The sequence below is a fragment of the Pteronotus mesoamericanus genome, unplaced genomic scaffold, assembly GCF_021234165.1.
Source record: "Pteronotus mesoamericanus isolate MK-2021 breed Mesoamerican mustached bat unplaced genomic scaffold, CSHL_Meso_final contig_25, whole genome shotgun sequence".
Classification (NCBI taxonomy): Eukaryota; Metazoa; Chordata; class Mammalia; order Chiroptera; family Mormoopidae; genus Pteronotus; species Pteronotus mesoamericanus.
This window is the reverse complement of record NW_026555105.1, coordinates 7,773,406-7,791,857: the sequence shown is the minus strand read 5'-3', so window position 1 is coordinate 7,791,857 and position 18,452 is coordinate 7,773,406. Positions and strand designations below refer to the sequence as shown.

The 18,452-nt window shown below is 45.1% G+C and overlaps 1 protein-coding gene across 1 annotated transcript; it reads left to right on the top strand.

The window, feature by feature from the left end:
* Window positions 1-953: 953 nt before the first annotated feature.
* On the top strand, window positions 954-18,117 carry DDX27 (DEAD-box helicase 27). Its single transcript, XM_054573618.1, has 21 exons — window positions 954-1,125; window positions 2,775-2,921; window positions 4,455-4,514; window positions 4,751-4,913; window positions 5,511-5,557; window positions 5,684-5,770; window positions 6,466-6,571; window positions 7,082-7,255; window positions 7,910-8,060; window positions 10,075-10,174; window positions 10,326-10,467; window positions 11,325-11,478; window positions 12,306-12,387; window positions 12,497-12,674; window positions 14,110-14,216; window positions 14,410-14,512; window positions 16,114-16,208; window positions 16,305-16,428; window positions 16,947-17,034; window positions 17,624-17,698; window positions 17,960-18,117. Exons 1-21 carry the CDS (start codon window positions 1,033-1,035, stop codon window positions 17,976-17,978), a joined length of 2,295 nt encoding a protein of 764 aa, XP_054429593.1. The 5' UTR covers window positions 954-1,032; the 3' UTR covers window positions 17,979-18,117.
* Window positions 18,118-18,452: the final 335 nt, after the last annotated feature.

Sequence of the window (18,452 nt, the reverse complement as noted above, 5' to 3'; positions counted from 1 at the left end):
GAAATGTCTAGAATAGGAAATTCATAGAGATAGTAAGTAGACAAGAGTTGACTAAGGACTGGGGAGAGAATAGAGAGTTATTGATTAATGGGTACAGAGTTTCTGTTTAAGCCCATGAAAAGCTTTTAGTGGTTAAAAGAAAAGACAATTGAACCTACTTTGTGGTATAACTACAACTCTGTTGCAAGTAGAATGTGTTGATAGGGAAGGAGCAAAGGTCTATGAAGGAGGATGGGCAATCGAGGAGGGCTTGACAGAGGAGGTGATATTTAGGAAACCTTGTCCAGAGGAAATAATTACAATCTGCATTTAAGAGCAATATTTCCACAAACAGAAACGAGAGGAAAGGTTTCTGGTAAGCCTGAGACTTACTTTCCTAAGAACCTTGTAGCCACTGCCTAGGTTTTAAACTTGGCTCAGTTACTAGCTGTCTCTGTGGCTTTGCTACCCCTACGTCCTCACCTGTAAAATGGCGAGTGATGGTAATTTTTGCGAGGGTTGCTGTGAGGATTAATTTAATTAACACATGGAAAAGAACTTAGCAGTACTTGGCAGATAGTAAACATCCTATAAGTGTTTTAGTTATTCCTATATCTTTTTTATGAAAATGTTTATTGTGGAAAAATCTAAGAAGAAAATAAAAATAACATAACTCTACCACCCAAGAGACAATAACTGCTAACGTTTATTGTATTACCTTCCACAATTTTTCGTACATACATATACACGTACAGAAAGCTTATCCACGCACCCATTTGAACTTTGTGGCCCCTCGCACACCCCAACGTTTCCAATCATGTCTGAGCACCAAGACAATGAAATTTGACTAAGACAGAGCCCCGCCGCTTGATTTTGTCACAAGAAACCACGCCCCGTATTGCCGCGTGCGCACTTAAGAATTCGGGCACGGCTGTTTGGCGTGGACCTCTTCAAAAAGGAAGTGATGTAAACAGTGACGGCGGGACGGTGGCGGAAAAGTTCGGGCCGGCTTGCCCCGCGGTGCTGGTTTCCGGAAGTAACCGCTGCGGCAACATGCTTGCGGAGCTGGGTTTAATCGGCACCATAGGCGAAGATGACGAGGTGCCTGTGGATCCCGAGTCTGACTCCGGGGACGAGGCGGAGGAGGTATGAGCCGATCGGGGGTTGGGGCGCAGCGACGGGTAGTCAAGTTTCCTTGACTAGCTTCCCTTCCCTGTGATTCCTCTGCCCCCAAATCCTCAGCATCCCCCTGGGGGCAGGCTGGCTTGTATCCATAGAAGGGAGTCACGGGGATCCCAAGATCTTCCTCAGATAGCTCGCTGCTACCTTTTCCTCACCTCCGCACTGTGCCCGTGCCATTCCGTGTCGCCTTGGTGAACTCAGTACTCATTCGCTGAACTGATATTTAATGTAAGCCTTGTAATAGAGATCCAGAGGCGAGGCAAGTCCTGGTTCCTGCTTAAGGAGCTGTGGTTATCCTTTCGTTCGTTAGGCCAGTATTTATTCAGTATTTCTGTTTGTTACACCTCGTATTGAGCATTCGGGACATGACAGTGAAGAAGATGGAGAAGGACACCATTCTCCTGAAGCTTATGTTGCAGTGGGGAGGGGGTTACAGACATTAAGTAGTATGGCAGTTGAAAAGGGATCAATATCATGAAAAAAGTGCTGGCTCTTCAAAGATCCAGGGGGAGTGTTTTCCCCTTTGTGATCTCGGGTCTGCTGATATCCCCATTTGGGTGTCCCATGGCCTCCCCAAGTTTAACTGTTCCATAGCTGGACTCTGCTCTCTCCCTTAACCTCCCAACCTGCTCCATCTCAAGCCAGAAACCTTGGGGTCATTTTTGACAGCTTCCTCCTCCTCTTTGTCCTTCAGTGTTCTGAAAGTTAGTTTAGGAATCTCAATCTTTTCTCTTTCTGTCCATCCACACTGCTTCCAGCCTAGTCCAGGCTACAGACATCTTGTGACTGGATACCTAGAATATTGTATTGACATACCTAGTCTCCAGCTCTTTCTCTTGCCCCCTTCTAGTGTATTCTCCACTTAGCAACCAGAATTAATTCTTGAATGGAAAACTATTATAAAAAATGAATAAAGCAAATGATAAAGCAAAACTTCAAGTATGAAGTGCCGTACAACTGTCAGTAGTTAAACTAGGTGCCGGAGAAATGATAATCATTACTAACAATGAAATTTAGGGTCAGAATTCTTATAACATTGTTTAACTCAAGAATAAAAGTCAATATAGCACTTTTTGGTGGTCCAGGTTTTTTCTTCTCAGTTTATCCTCCTGAAGCCATAGATCAGCCAATCTTCTTTCCAGTTTCCTAATGTATGAGTTTTTAAAGTTATCCTTTTGTTATTGGTTCTAACTTAATTGAATTGTGGTCAGAGAACAGATTCTATATAATATTGATTTTTGAAACTTATTAAAGATTTGCTTAAAGGTCTACCACATGATCTGTTTTTGCAATGATTCCATGCATGCTCAGAAAGAAAGTTCATTCTGAAATGGTAGGTGCAGTGTTCCCTATGTTCACTGAAACGAAGCTTAAAAATTGTACTGTTTACATTTTCGACAGATGTACTCATGTTTTCGTCTGCTTGATTGATCGTTACTGAGAGAGGTGTGTTAAAATCTCTCATAACAATTATAGACTGGTTGGTTTCTTGTCATCTGTCAATTTTTGCCTGGTAGAGTTCTCTTTTTTCTTGTTGGGTCCCCTCATTTTCTTCCTTTTCTAGCATCCTCTCATCTTAGTCCCTCAATCACCCGTCTTCTCCCTGTTCTCAGGGGCCCATTGTGCTGGGCAGAAAGCAGAAAGCCTTGCAGAAGAACCGCAGTGCCGATTTCAACCCTGACTTCGTTTTCACTGAGAAGGAGGGGATGTACGATGGCAGCTGGGCCATGGCCGATATCATGAGCCAGCTCAAGAAGAAGGTGAGGCTGACGGTGATAGGCAGTTCCGGACCTTGGGCTGTTAGGGGTTGGACAGTGTGTTAGAAGGTCTAACCCTGAGCTCGCTGCCTTTTGCCATCTGCTTACAATTCAGCAGATATTGGAACTCCTTTGGAAATATGCGGTGTCATTTTGATGGGGGTTAGGGAAAAGTGATCATAAGTTACCCACAGTCTTGGTTAAAACCAAACAAGTGCAAAATGTCGTAAAATAGATTTATTGCAGACTTTAGTTACAAACACATTCAGATCTACAGATATTTGAAAGTATCAATAATATTGCCTCCAAAAAAATGTCCATGACAGCTTTTCTTGGAGGAGGGGATGGTGACCTCAGACTAACGTTAGTGTATATGATGAGAGACCCTTCTTGATATTTTTCACACTGAAATGTGAAAAAACAAAATCTTAAAGGAAATCTGATAATACCAGTTGAACGGTTTAGAAATACCAAACATTGCGTAAAAGTTGTTTGATTTTAAAAAAATGTACATAGCTGTGTTAAAAATGGTCTGTTTTTTAGATATTCACTCCTTGTTTTGAATATTAGAAAGTAACCTTTGTAACAAAGAACAATCTAGCCGGCACCCTTGGTAGAGATGTTTTTGACAGCCAGACTCTGCCCCACAGATACTGTCATTTCGGTCACTTGCCAGGTAATCTCATGTGACCTTACTGTTTAGAGTCTCTGGTTCCCACAAAGCATTGTCCAAGCTCCACAGATGCCATTGTCATCTGCTTATTTGCCAAGATCCCATGCTTCTCTTTGGGTCTGGTTAACAAGTGAGAGGATGCATGAAGGTTATTTTCTATTTCATGCATTTCAAAGAGAAATATTGCTCGGATAAACTGCTCAGAGCAGTTTAATCCAGACTCTGCTGGTCCTTGTTCTGAATGAAATAAAACAGCATTGTCTTCAAGGTCATCTTGAGAGGGTTTTATTTTTTTTCTTTCTATTCATATGGACCCAATGTAATTAAAGACTTGGTCTTATAAAGCTTGCAGTCTAGCAAGGTAGAAATAACTAGACAAATAATTACACAGTTAACTGTAGCTGTGGTACGTGCCCTAGCAGCTCAGGGAGCTTGGAGCATGCATAAAGAGAGCCTTCTATTTCTCTCTCTAAAATTTTAGCCCTATCCAGCATTACCTGAATTTGCTTGGATTTCAACATTTTAATTAATAGGCTAAATTATGTCTGACTGGCAAGGGGAAGTTTTTCTAAGTAGTATTGAGATAAAGTGCCACATCTCTTGGTAATTGTATTATTCTAAATAGTAAACACCTTCTAAAATATGGATGTTCTTATTGGTTCCAGATAATTTAAAGTTTTTTTCACAAGTAGACCGCTTATGCAATGTTTCTTTTGGCTGTGAATAATCTGTGGATTGATTAATCTTCCCAAGGACAGACAACCCTTTCCTATATTAATAGCTGAGATCTGACCCTCAGAGAAACCTTGTTTTGTCTCTTTCCCATATGCATGTTCTTTTAATTTCTGTATTTTTATCTGCAGAGGGCAGCCACTACGTTAGATGAGAAGATTGAGAAAGTTCGGAAGAAAAGGAAAACAGAAGTGAGAAAGCAAATCGGTTACCTCCCTTCATAGTTGAGCCTGCAGCTGCACTCTCGATCCCGGTGCACCCTTTCTCTTCAAGCCTGGGTTGAAGTCCGGCTGGTGCAGGCTGGTTTCTCCGTGTGACCACCGTTAATATTCACAAAGAATCCACAGAGCGTATTGTTGCTCTTCATAGGTTCTGGATTTCCTAAAGCTTGTAGTTGCTTTGCTTTATCATACATTTTTCTCCCCAGGATAAAGAAGCCAAGTCTGGGAAGTCAGAGAAGGAGAAAGAAGCAAAGGAGGGATCTGATCCGGAGGAGCAGGAAGACCTTGACGGGAAAGATGAGGAAGGCTCAGAAGATGAATCAGAGACTGACTACTCGTCAGCTGAGGAGAACATCCTCACCAAAGCAGGTAGGTGACACTGTGGTGCTGTTAGAAACAGGAAGAGGACATTGGAAAATGTCTGCCTTTACTTGGTAGGATTTCCTATGCTCTTTTACACAGTTAAATTTTAGATCTCCATGTTGAACTACTTTCTTTTAGCTTCTCTTTTTTCTTGGGATTTTGTTAGCATTGTCCCTTGTAGGCAGAGTTGACTCTTTTCCTCATCTCCAGCCTCACACAGCTGCCAGCAACCTCTGTGACTCAAATTTATTTGGGTATTAGGTCTCCCACATCCCACCTCAGATGGGTCCAACCATGTAGTGGGTGCTCTGTAAATATTTATTGCAGAAATGAGAGCCAAAGTATTGTAACATAGCATAGTGGTTGAGATGCTGGTCTCTGGAACTTGGCGAGCTTGCTTCCTGTCTGACCTTAAATGAGACACTTGCCTGCGCTGCTGCACAGTGACTTCATCTTTGAAACAAGGCTAATGACAGTCGCACCCTCATGTTGTTGAGTGGATTCAGTGAGCTAGCCACGTAAAGCACTCTGGACAGTGTCTAGTACATTGTAAGTGCTCAGTAAGTATAATCCCTTGGTTATCGGCTCTGTTTTTCTCCATAGACACACTCAAAGTAAAGGAGCGGAAGAAGAAGAAGAAGACGGGACAGGTGAGCATGGGCTGGGGAAAAAGTGTGCAGCTTGCTTTTGCAACCGCAGAGGATTTTAAGGTCAGTTTGTTTTCTTGGGCCCTTTTTGCCAAGTTCTCATTCTGTCTTTTGATTTTTCTGGTGTAGGAAGCAGGAGGATTTTTTGAAGATGCGTCTCAGTATGATGAAAACCTCTCATTCCAGGACATGAACCTTTCCCGCCCTCTCCTGAAGGTAGTCGCTTGTTTTGACAACCATGGGATCATTGCAGCCTTGCCCTGTAACTAGGCTCTTTGCCTCCCTAAACTCCGTCGCCTGCACAGCTGCCAGAGAATCTCTTCACCAGAAAGTTCCATCGTGGCCTGTAAGGCCTGGCCCCTTCTAGGTGCCTCTGATGATGTCTCTCAGCACCCATTCTGCTCTGGCTATCAGATATGTCAGGCATCTTATTTCTTAGGGCCTTTGCACTTGGTGTTCCCCCTGCCTGGGAGATTCTTTCACAAATCTCCTCTCATTGCTCCTTGCTGCTTTCGGGGTTCTACTTAGTAACTGCTGCTCAATGAGACCTTCCCTGACAACCCTACTGTAAACCGCACTCATTCCCTCCCTGCACCCACCCTCCCTTCCTGCCTTTCTCCATGGCAATTATCTTCATATGACATGTGTTCGTTTTTGGTCTGTTTTTTCTTGTTCCCCCCTCCCCGCATCCAAGTGTAAGACTGCTGAAGTCAGTGTTTTTATTTCTTTTGTTTACTGCTATATTCTCAGTGCCGAGAACAGTGCCCCACACACAAGCGGCACAGCGAGTGTTTGCAGGTTGACTGGCTGGGATGGACTGAAATACTTGCCACTTGTTTGGAAACCTGCCTTGTTTGTTTCATCCTGAGACTCCCCCTGCCCCTCTGTCTAACTCTCTCTTTTTCCTTCAGGCCATTACAGCCATGAACTTCAAGCAGCCCACCCCGATCCAGAAGGCGTGTATCCCCGTGGGACTGTTGGGGAAGGACCTCTGTGCCTGTGCAGCCACTGGGACAGGTGAAAAAACAGGGACTTGGGTGGGCAACAGGCAGGAGGAGGATGTTCAACCTAGAACAGGCTCTAGGTTGACTCACCAAAAGGCCACTTTGTTAAATATGTAAATATAATTTTTAACATAAAACAGTATATACTCTGTTTAATAGCTCCCTCTTAAAAAACTTACTCTATATTTTCCTATTTCTTTAAATACTCTTTCCTTTTTTAAAAATGGTTGCAGAGTATTTTATTAGATGACTGTTTTTTTACTATATAGTTAACTGCACTAATATACACTATTGCACTGAACATCCTTTTAGAAAATTTTTACTCCTATGATGAGGGCCTATTATGGAAGAGATAGGTGGTCCTGGCCAAGAAGATACCCTGATAGAATTAAATGAAGAGGACCTTCACTGGCTCCCCTGCAACCAGTGACCCGTAATGTACTTCTTTGCACAGGTGAAAACCTAAAACCTTGAAGGGAATGAAGGTTTCTTCGCCTTGTTTTCTTCCTGCTCTTGCCTTCAGGTAAAACTGCTGCTTTTGCACTGCCTGTCTTGGAGCGTCTGATCTACAAACCTCGCCAGGCTCCAGTGACCCGCGTGCTGGTGCTGGTTCCCACCCGAGAACTGGGCATCCAGGTGCACTCGGTCGTCAGGCAGCTGGCCCAGTTCTGCAACATCACCACCTGCCTGGCTGTGGGTGAGTGTCTGGCTGCGGGCAGCCAGCCCCTGAGGCAGCATGATGTGGTGGAGGATGGATTTGCCCCGTCATCTGAGGTTCACAGGTGCCAAGGAAGCCTTTATGTGATTGAATCCACTTAGGTGGACAGTGTGTTTTTATAGTAGATAGCAGGGAAGGGGAAGCAAAGGGGTTTGATTGAGACTTAACCAGTCTTACAGAATGAAACTTCAAAATTATGTAAAACAGTTTTTTCTTGGTACTAAACAAATTTAGGATATAATTTCTGCTTTGCATGAACTCTGTTTGGGCAGAATTTTTCTGACGATGTTACATGATAGTGTTACTTAACTTCATTTTACCCTCCTCGTGCCATGGGGCATCAAAGACAATACAGAAAGACATCAGTTTTGCAGTTGCCCCTCTCAGGCCCTAGAGGCTTGAATCCGAAGTGCCTTTGTGTCATCCTCTGTTTTGACTTTTGCATTTAACACAACTGTAATTAAATAATCTGTCTCTCCAAACAGATTGTAAAATCCACATACATGGGGCCTTTGTCAGTTGTATTCTCTGCTGTTTCCTCTGCATCTGGTGTGCGACCTGGCAGGTGGCAGAGCTCGGTCAATGCCATTGAATGACTGAACTGGCTGCCTGGTGGGGCTCTTTTCTTCACAGGCGGCCTGGATGTAAAGTCTCAGGAAGCGGCCCTGCGGGCAGCACCGGACATCCTCATCGCCACCCCGGGCCGGCTCATTGATCACCTCCACAACTGTCCTTCCTTCCACCTGAGCAGCATCGAGGTGCTCATCCTGGATGAGGCCGATAGGTACTCATCCAGGGTCCCGAAGGGCCACAGCCCCCCGACAGGAACCTGCCACCCTGTGTTACTCTTCGTGGCTCTCCCTAGTTCGCTTGCTCACACTTCATCTATCCTTAGCCCAGATTGTCCTGCTCTCTTTCTCTTACTGTAAGATGATGGTTAAAAGGGAAGGTAGATCAAATCCTGGCTCTGCCACTTCCTAACTGAGATTTGGAAACATCACTTAGATTCTCAAAGCAAAGCTTTTTCTGGTTTGTCAGCAGGGGATAAGAATAGCACCAGCCTCATGGTGTTGAGGATTCAGGCAGGAGGTTGGTGGGTTAAGTGCCAGGGCACAGTGCGCGTTTCACTGACAGCCAAGGGGCTCGCTCGCCCCCTCCTCCTCCTCTCTCTCTCCTGTGTGTCCCAGCTGCTCACCTCTTTTCTTTATGACCGAACAGAATAAAGTCTTAATGACCTAGACTAATGAGAGAGGTGGGGGCAGGGGAAGGAAGCCACAAAAACCTGTTCAGGTTTACCCCCAATTGCAGCATCTCCATTAACCAAGCTCTGATCAGTATGCCTCGCCCTCTTTCTTTTCGTCTTGTAAACAGCAGCCCATTCCTTCCGATTGTTCCAGCCAAAATTCTTGACATCACGCTTACCTCTTTGTTTCCACACCCACAAGACGCCCATAGATAAATTCTGTCAGCACTTGCCCACTTTGGGGTTTCTGCATTTGTCATTCCCTCAGCTTGGAATGACTTCCTCTACCTCCTCAGGTTTCTGCTCCAGTTGTCACTTCTCTGAAGGGTCTTTACTGGCCACTCTCCGTAACAAGTCCTGGCCTCCCCAAACACCACCGCCTCACCCTCCCCTTCCTACCTTACCTTCTCCAAGGGGCTGTGCCTCGCTGGCCCCCTCTTTGTTACCTGAGTGCTCGTGTGGCAGTTGTGTCCTGCCTCTCCCCTACAATGTCCTATCCATCAAGGGCCAGCTCTGTGCGGCTTGCTGCTCATCTCAGTGCAAGGGCCGCATCTGGAATCTAGCAGATGCTCAGTGAGTGTTGAATGACTGACTGACCGACAGAGCAAATGAACCATTCTTGAAGCCTAATGGAAGTAAAGGGAACATGATCTGATTTAGGTTTTAAAGGGAAAGGGAATTATATTCTTCAAATACATCAGAATCATAAAAAAAAATAATGTATAAAAAATTAAATTAAAAAAACACCCAAAACATATCAGCCTCTCAAAAGACCAGAAAAGGCTCTGGAAGTTTCAGATTGAAGTGACTGAGGAGACACGACAACTAAATGTAATTAATACCTGATTCTCAACAGGAACCTGACCTGGAGGCAGAAATACTATAAAGGACTGTGTCAGTTAAAAGTCAAAGTAATCTCACAGATTACTATTACCTACAAAGAGAGAAAGGTTCCTTAACCAGAAGGGAGAGCTGGCAGATCCCCCCTTAGCCAACGGATCACACTCAACATCAGTGGTTCTGGGACTCACTGAAGATCTTTGTCTCCTGATGCAGTGGGAATGAGGTGCACATCCGTATCCCCGCACGTTCTTCCTGCCGAGGGGACTTTTTTAGGCTAAGGGAGACTAAAGAGACATGCCAACCAAATGCAACACAGGAATTTTGGCTCCTAGACTAAAAAAATTAAAAAGACAACTACAAAATGATACTTAAGAAAGGTTAGGAAGCTTTTGTACTTTACATGTTATTCAAACCCTTAAAACTCTTGGGTGTGATAGAAGGTCATTGTTCTCAGGGAATGTGTGTTGAAATATTTTGGCATAAGGTGTCATGATGTCTACAACTATTTGCAAATAATTCAGCCAAACCAAAAAAGAAAAAAGATTAAGCAAATGTGGTCAAATGATAATTCTTAGTGAATCTTGTTGATGCTCATATAAGTAAATAAGTGAGCCTGAAACATAATCAATGACAACATCAAACATTGTTCTCTGCCCCTCGCTGCGACAGGAGCGAGCTTCTCTCTTGATTCCTTCCCTTCCCTGCTCACCAGGATGCTGGATGAGTACTTTGAGGAGCAGATGAAGGAGATCATCCGAATGTGTTCCCACCATCGCCAAACCATGCTCTTCTCAGCCACAATGACGGATGAGGTGGGCCATGGGGAATCTGGGTGGGGTGAATGGAGAAGGCAGTACAGTGACCCAGCCTGGGCTGGGGACGGGACCTGGGGCGAGCACGGGCTTGCCTCCCTCTCTGCCCCGCTGGCAGGCTGGTGAGCATGCCTGTCTTTGTGCCTGGCAGGTCAAAGATCTGGCTTCTGTCTCCCTGAAGAACCCTGTTCGGATATTTGTGAACAGCAACACGGATGTGGCCCCCTTCCTGCGGCAGGAATTCATCCGGATCCGGCCGAATCGGGAAGGGGACCGGGAAGCCATCGTGGCAGGTGAAAGCCCTGGATGGGACTGGGCAGGTTGGGGTGCTTGAGTCCCATGGCCTCTCGAGTGCCACACTGGAGCACTGGGGTTCTGCCCTAAAGCCGCCTCCATTCAGTGTCCCCCGACCCAGTGCGTGGTGCTGTCGTTCCTTCAGCCCATCACTTTCAATGTGAGCCTTTTTTTTTTCTATCGCCTCACCTCCCTCCCACCATCCAGTCCCTATGTCCTGCTGAGCTCCCAGCCACTTCCCCCACTGCCCTTCTGGCCCTCAGTCCAGGCCACTGCTATTGCAGCAGCCTCTTAGGTGGCTGTTCTCCTTTCATCCACTCTCCATGCTGCAGGTCATTTAAAACATTTGTTTACAAATGAGCATTTGCCCATTACTTCTTTATTTAAAGCCATCTGGTACCTTCCGTTGCTCTCAGACTAAAATCTGCACTCCCTAGTGAGTCCTGTAAGACCCTCTGGGTCTGGCCTTTTTGCGTTTGCTCCTGAAGCTCCAGCCACACTCGCCTGCTTTCACTTTCTCAAACCCACAAGCTTGTCCTCCTCGGGGCCTCTTTGTTTGCTCCCTCCTGTGGCTGGAGTCTCTCCCAAAACCTTCTCCTGGGTGAGCCTGCCGTGTCATTCAGATTAAAAGAGACCAGTGACGAAGCTACCTCCTCACCCTCCCTTCACCCTCTCACCAACATTTATCACCCTCGGCGATCAGGGGCCCGCTTCTCTCTCTCTGCTCTGGAATGTGAGCTTCACAGGGGCAGGGACCTTGCCTGCCTCCCTGGTGCCAGGCACAGCAGCACTTGGCAGGTGAGGGGGGGCGTATGTTTTGGAGATGGCTGCTGGCTCACTCTTCTCTCCTTGCCAGCTCTGTTGACAAGGACCTTCACCGACCACGTGATGCTGTTCACCCAGACCAAGAAGCAGGCCCACCGCATGCACATCCTCCTGGGCCTCATGGGGCTGCAGGTGGGCGAGCTCCACGGCAACCTGTCGCAGACACAGCGGCTGGAGGCCCTCCGGTAAAGCCTGGAGTGGGGGCTGGCTCCCATCCACCCTTCTGTGGGCAGGTCACAGGGGTTCTTATCATTTGAAAGAGGGAAAATACCCCCAGAAGTCATGTTGGAGCAATAGCAGGGACGCAGGTAGCACAGTCCCCCTGCAAGGTCACGTCTTAGATACATTCAGAACTCCGACTTTGTGGTCTCACAGAAGATGGTACTCATGCCCCAGGGCTTGGGCGCAGGAGCTGCCAAGTGGAGCAGGAGATTCTGACTTGGGACAATTTGGCTTCTGTTGTTCTCTACAGCTGCTCCAGAGCAGTGGACAACCTGGGTCTGATAGAAGGAGAGTTGGAATCAAAGCTGGCTGCCATTTCTTGACCATTTACTTTGCCAGGCCCTGTGTGGTGTGCCTTTATGTGTGATTCTGTTTAATTCTCACAAAACGGAGTCAGCCTGGTAGGCAAGGAGGAACCCTTTAGAGCTCTCCCACCTATCCCCATTTATCATAGGCAGCTGAGAATTGTTTATTAAAGAAAAGCTGCTTTGAATGCTGAGATATTTGCATATGCTACATCCTATAGCCTAGCTCTGCACTTTCCAAACTTTTATCTGTATAGGAATTACTGCATAAGGGGTACACACAAAATGATATTTGCTCCACTTTATGGACCAAGGGGGAGTATAAATATCAATGGGCCAACATTTAGGATCTGTCCCCACTATGGTAGTCTGCATTCTGCTGCTTGACTTCAAATGGATCTGTGGTCTTTCTGTGGGCTCAGGCTCTTGCAGAGCATTATTGGGGCTGGGAATCTGAATGAACATCTTTCTGTGGCTATTTCCAGGCGCTTTAAGGATGAACAGATTGATATCCTTGTGGCCACAGATGTGGCAGCCCGTGGGCTTGACATCGAGGGGGTCAAAACGGTGAGCAGACTATCTTCCTTGAACTTTTGGTGGGAGTCTTTTTGCCTCCTTGTGTTCCTTTTCTTCCCTAACTCCCAGGTATGGCCAATGATCTATTTTGACCTTCCAGGTAATCAACTTCACAATGCCCAACACCATCAAGCATTATGTCCACCGGGTGGGGCGAACAGCACGTGCCGGCAGAGCTGGGCGCTCAGTCTCTCTGGTGGGAGAAGAGGAGCGAAAGATGCTGAAGGAGATCGTGAAGGCTGCCAAGGCCCCCGTGAAAGCCCGGATACTTCCCCAAGGTAAGCAGGCACCACTGCAGCAGTTCAGGGTGGTTTGGGTAGGTGGGGCATGGTCCTAGGTCAGACCCTGTGGGACAGGGCAGGGGCAGGAGATAATGGCTCAGAGCAAGAGCTTTGCAGTCAGGAGCCAGATTTGAATCTCTGCTACTTCCTTGCTGAGTGACCCTGGACAGGTTGCACCTCGCCCAATCTCAGTCTCTTTGTGTGTGAAAGAGACTCAAGATAGATTTGTGTCCCAAGTGCCTCATTCGTAGGTATTTTCCAACCTTTGCGGGGAAAAAGCTCTGCTTAGGGCAAAATCCCCACTGATTTCTTCCTGCCCCTAGTCCTTGAGGGGCAGAAGGTAGGGAGGAGATCAGCACTCATTCTTTTTGGTTATCTTGCATACTTTTTGTTCTTCTTATCCATAGGAGTCATATAATGCACATCCTTTTTTAGTGTTTTTTAAAGTTGCAAAAATAATACATATTTGGTGTTGGAAATTAGTAAATAAGAACAATAATGTAATTGTATGGCAAGGAACTCACTACTGTAATTTTAGATACATATCCTTTCTTTTCTTTTAAAGATCTTATTTATATATTTTTAGAGAGAGGGGAAAGGAGGAAGAAAGAGGGAGAGAAACATCACTGTGTGGTTGCCTCTTGCACTTCCCCTACTGGGGACCTGGCCCACAACCCAGGCATGTGCCCTGACTGGGAATAGAACCGGCGACCCTTTGGTTCACAGGTCAAGCACTCAATCCACTGAGTCACACCAGCCAGGGCCATACATATCCTTTCTGATGTTTTTTCCATTCGTAATATGTCTGTCTTTTTCTTTATTTAATTCATTTAACTAGCAAACAATTGTTGAGTACTGCTCTGTGCCTCGTGCTATTTATGCTACTTTAGGTATTGGAGATACAGCAGGAAAAAAATCAGCTGATCCTCTGGTGAGACAGACATAATAAATAAGCAGTCTAAGTTGTGACTGAGAACTACAGGGGGAGAGGTGCCTACTTTAGAAAAGCTGTTCAGGAAAGGCCTCTGAACAGATGGCATTTGAAATGAGTCTTAGCTGACAAGAATGAGGTGGCCACGAGTGGTCTGAGGACAGAGCGTGTGAAGCAGAGAACACCAGGGCAAAGCCTCTGACTCAGGAACAGACTTCGTGTGTGCATACAGGGAAGGAAGATGGGAGGGTCCAGGGCATGGTGAGTGAGAAGGAGACAGAACGTCAGAGAGGTCAGCGGGGCCCATGCTTAGGAGTTTGGAATTTATTTTAAGGGCAACATGAGACCTTTGGCCGGGCCTGGTGGCTTGTTAAGCAGAGAAGTCACACATAAAACAAACAAACCAGTCTTCTAAGTCACTAAGTACACATCTATATTATTTTCATAAGCTACATAATCTTTACCCTTATTTTAAAATCTTTTTTGTTATCCTCCCTTAAGATGTCATCCTGAAATTTCGGGACAAGATTGAGAAAATGGAGAAAGACGTGTATGCAGTTCTACAGCTAGAGGCTGAAGAAAGGGAGATGCAGCAGTCGGAAGCCCAGGTGAGGCTGTATGGAGGGCTCTAGTCCCCAGTGCCACTTGGTAAGCCCACTGCATCAGCCCCTCTGAAATCCTGTGTTTGCGAACAGATCATCAGAGCCCTGAGCATTTGCAGATGGTGGCTTCCTGCAGCTGCCATGTTCTATATTATCAAATATAGGTTCCATGGCAGGCACCCTCTTGCTATCCCCACAGATTAACACAGCAAAGCGGCTCCTGGAGAAGGGGAAGGAGGCACAGAACCATGAGCCTGAGAGGAGCTGGTTCCAGACCAAAGAAGAGAGGAAGAAGGAAAAAAGTATGTCGGCAAGGTTCCTCCAAAAGCTAAACATAGAATTCATAGGACCCAGCAATTCCACTTCTAGGTCTATATCCTAAAGAACTGAATACAGGAACTCAAATGGATACTTATATGCCAGTGTTCATTGAAGGTAGTATTCACAATAGCCAAAGGGCGAGAGCAACTCATGTCCATCAACATATGAATGGAGACACAAAATGTGTGTACATACAATGAATATTCTTCAGCCATAATGAAGTTCTGGTGCATGCTGCAAATGTGAACCATGAAAATGTGCTGAGTGAACTAATCCAGACACAAAAGGACAAATATATATGATTCCAAATATATATGAGATACCTAGATAGGTAAATTCATAGACACAGAAAGTAGAATAGAGATTACCAGGGGTCAGGGGAGGGAGCTATTAACAATTACAGAGCTCCTGTTTGGAATGATGAAAAAGTGTTAGACAATGGTGATGGTTGTGCAATACTGTGAATGTAATTAATGCTACTGAATTGTACACTTAAGAATGGATAAATTGACTAATTTTGTTATATATTTTGCCACAACTAAAAAGAAAGATCAGAAAGATACTTTTAGATACTCCCTTTCACTCTATTTTTTAAGAACACAAATGAATTCACATTGTTCTACACCTTGCTTTTTTCAGCTGATTTTATAGCTTGGAGATCATTTTTTATAGGCACACATATAGCCTCTTTCTTTCTTTTCTTTCTCTGTTTAACAAATATGCCTATGTGGTCTTCCATCAAATGGGTCAATTATAATTTGTTTAATTAGTCCCCTGTTGAGAGACATTGAGATTGTTTCTAATCCTTTAAGCTATTATCAACAAGCCATATAGTGAGTAACTTTGTACAGATGCCCTTTCACAATTAAGTAAATATATTTAATTTGCAGGATAAATTCCTTAAAGTAGATTTGTAGGTCAGAGGTTATATGTACATATTATTTTGTTAGGGATTGTAAAATTACCCTCCAAAGAGACTGTACCAGCAATTTAAGAAATATTGCCTATATATGATAGGACAAAACATTAGGGTATATGTATGTTAAATTTCTATGTTAAAAATAGAGTTATGACTATATTGTGGGAAGTCGTGTGGGGGAATAAGTGAACTAAATCCTCATCTTGCACAACACAAGGTAGATAATGAATGTCTCAAATGGATTAGTCAAGAAATTGTGGAACAAACATGTTAATTAGTGAGATGGAGCTAATCACCAAGAAAGGAAGTGATTGCTGCTTCTCATTTTAAGCCCTTATGCACCATATTAAAATACGTGCAGTTCTGCCCTAGCTGGTGTGGCTCAGTGGATTGAGCACTGGCCTGCGGACCAAAAGGTTGCCAGTTCGATTCCCAGTGAGGGCACAGGCTTGGGTTGCAGGCTGGGTCCCCAGTTGAGGACCTGTGAGAGGCAGCCAATCAATATTTCTCTCACACATCCATGTTTCTTTCCCTCTCTTTCTCCCTCCTTTCCCCATCTTAAAAGATAAATAAAATCTTTTTAAAACATGTGCACTTCTTAATGTAAGTTTAAAGAAGGATACAAAACAGTACCTGAAATCTCATGCTTTCTTCTCATCCCAGTTGCTAAGGCTCTTCAGGAGTTTGACTTGGCCTTAAGAGGAAAGAAGAAAAGGAAGAAGTTTATAAAGGATGCCAAGAAAAAGGGGGAGATGACGGTGAGTGGCTTCCCCTTTGGAGTTGGGCCCTTGCCCAGTGGAATGCGTCAAAAGCAGCCTGGTCTGTCCCATACTCACATGTCATCCTCTCTCCAGGCAGAGGAAAGGTCCCAGTTTGAAATCCTCAAGGCACAGATGTTTGCTGAGCGGCTGGCCAAGAGGAATCGGAGAGCCAAGCGGGCCCGAGCAATGCCTGAGGAGGAGCCAGTGAGAGGCCCTGGTAGGCATATGGGGAGCCCACAGGGGCTGGTAGGAAGGCTCTCTCTGAAATCTGTACTTGTGGTCAGGGAGAAAATTAGAGGGTTGATGATAACCCATAGTTTTTGAGTCAGAAATATGTACTAGTGTATACAGCTGTACCTTTATTGGCTCCAAGTGGTAAAGTGACCCTGTGGTTAGGAGGAATACCTAGGATTTGAAACCAGGTCTTTTGGACACTGAAGCCTAAGTCCTTACCAATTGCCACTTGGAGGTACATGAGGATCAGGGTAGAATGAAGTGAGGATGGTCTTTGGCCCATTTCACGTGTAAGGGGTCCATTTCACTTTGGAGTGGTTCCTTCACATCTGGCACTTCTCATTCCTTACCTCTTTTCTGCCAGAATCTTATGTCTCACCTTCATATCAATAAATCATGAGTCCAGAGCATCCACTGAACTTGTAACCATCACCGTGAGCTTAAGGGGTTTAGGAGCTTGAGCCAAAGAGGATTTATCTAACCCATCCTCTCTCTGCACAGCCAAGAAGCAAAAACAGGTGAAGAAATCTGTATTTGATGAAGAACTCACCAACACAAGCAAGAAGGCCCTGAAACAGTATCGAGCTGGGTAGGGTTTTAAGTCGTTATGGAGCTCTTGGCATTCTTATGAAAGCTGAGTCCCATCCCTCCTTCCTCAGTCCCAATTCTCATATACCTATAGCTTGTATCATTTCAAGGGCTTCTGTCTGCCTGCCCTCCCACCAACCCACCTGTGGATCCCAAGGTGAGAACAGGAGGAAATAGGTGTTGAGGCCCTCTTGCCTTGAAGGTAAAATGGCACATTTTTGGTTGAGTAATAGAGCTTTACCTCAGGAGAGTGATAGAACCCCAATGGATCCTGGTTTCCTCCTGGGAATGTGTTATCCACTCATCTTCTAGGCCTGGGTAGGGGTAGGGGTAGATTATGCTTCCCAAGTAGTTTTATTATATATTATACATGAGAAGGGAGGGCCTCTTCCAGTCTTGTTTTAAAGCTGGGCCCTGATTTCCACAAACCTGTATTATCAGGTTGAAACACACACACTGAGAACCTCAGGACCTGAAAATGATGCACCTGTTGATCCTGCTGCTTCGTGTGGGAGCTGGCTGGGGTGAGGGTGAGACCACCCACATTTCCAACAGCTTGCCATTTCAGCGTCTTGTCCTTTCACCCACAGCCCCTCCTTTGAAGAAAGAAAACAGTTAGGCTTGCCGCACCAGAGACGAGGCGGAAACTTTAAATCTAATTCCAGGTAATGTTTGCAGTTTTGGGGAACCCAAGGTTATGACTCTTGGAGATTAGAGAAAACTTTCATGGGTTTCTGGCCTCAGGGGTTGGTCTTTTACTCTGTTGATTTTTTTAAAACTAAATTTATTGGGGTAACATTGGTTAATGACATGTTTCAGGTGTACCATTCTATAATACATCTTCTGTATATTGCCTTGTGTGCTCACAACCCAGTCTAGTTTTCTTCTGTCACCATGTATTTGACCCCCTCTGATTTTCTTAATAGGTACAGGAGGAGGAAGTAGCTGCAGTGGCCTGAAGAAGTTCGTGGGGTGGCCTTTAGATCACTTCCTTGTGGGAAGTCATCCTGGCTTGGTCTTTTCCGTGTTTGTAAAAAAAAATTCTTTAAAACTTGAAGTCTCTGTCATTTGTATATTAAAACAGTCGGTCTGCCAAAGCTCCCTCTTGCTGCTTAGTTTTTACATAAAGAACATACCAAGTGGAAGAAGTATTTTGGGGGCTGGGGTAAAAAACCAGTCTGTTGTATTCCTGTCTCTTCCCTCAATAGCACCGTCTGCCCCCAGACCACTAACTTGGCACCATGGAGTGAGGAATTCTTACTCTATTCTGTTGAGGGCCTAGAACTAAAAGCTGTCACTTAGCATGACCTGTGTATGAGATATTCTGTGTACTGAACACTGTCTCTTCACTACACCCCTATGAGGCAGGTACTATTATCACCATTGTGCAGATAAAGAAACAGGCTTGGAGATGGATTA

What these genes read in the sequence shown, in the direction of transcription:
- DDX27 (XM_054573618.1), top strand. Translation starts at nt 1,033, where the DNA reads ATGCTTGCGGAGCTGGGTTTAATCGGCACCATAGGCGAAGATGACGAG. An exon ending in GAACATCCTCACCAAAGCAG is followed by an intron (nt 4,914 to 5,510) that starts GTAGGTGACACT and finishes TTTTCTCCATAG; the next exon opens with ACACACTCAAAGTAAAGGAG. An exon ending in GGAGCCAGTGAGAGGCCCTG is followed by an intron (nt 16,429 to 16,946) that starts GTAGGCATATGG and finishes CTCTCTGCACAG; the next exon opens with CCAAGAAGCAAAAACAGGTG.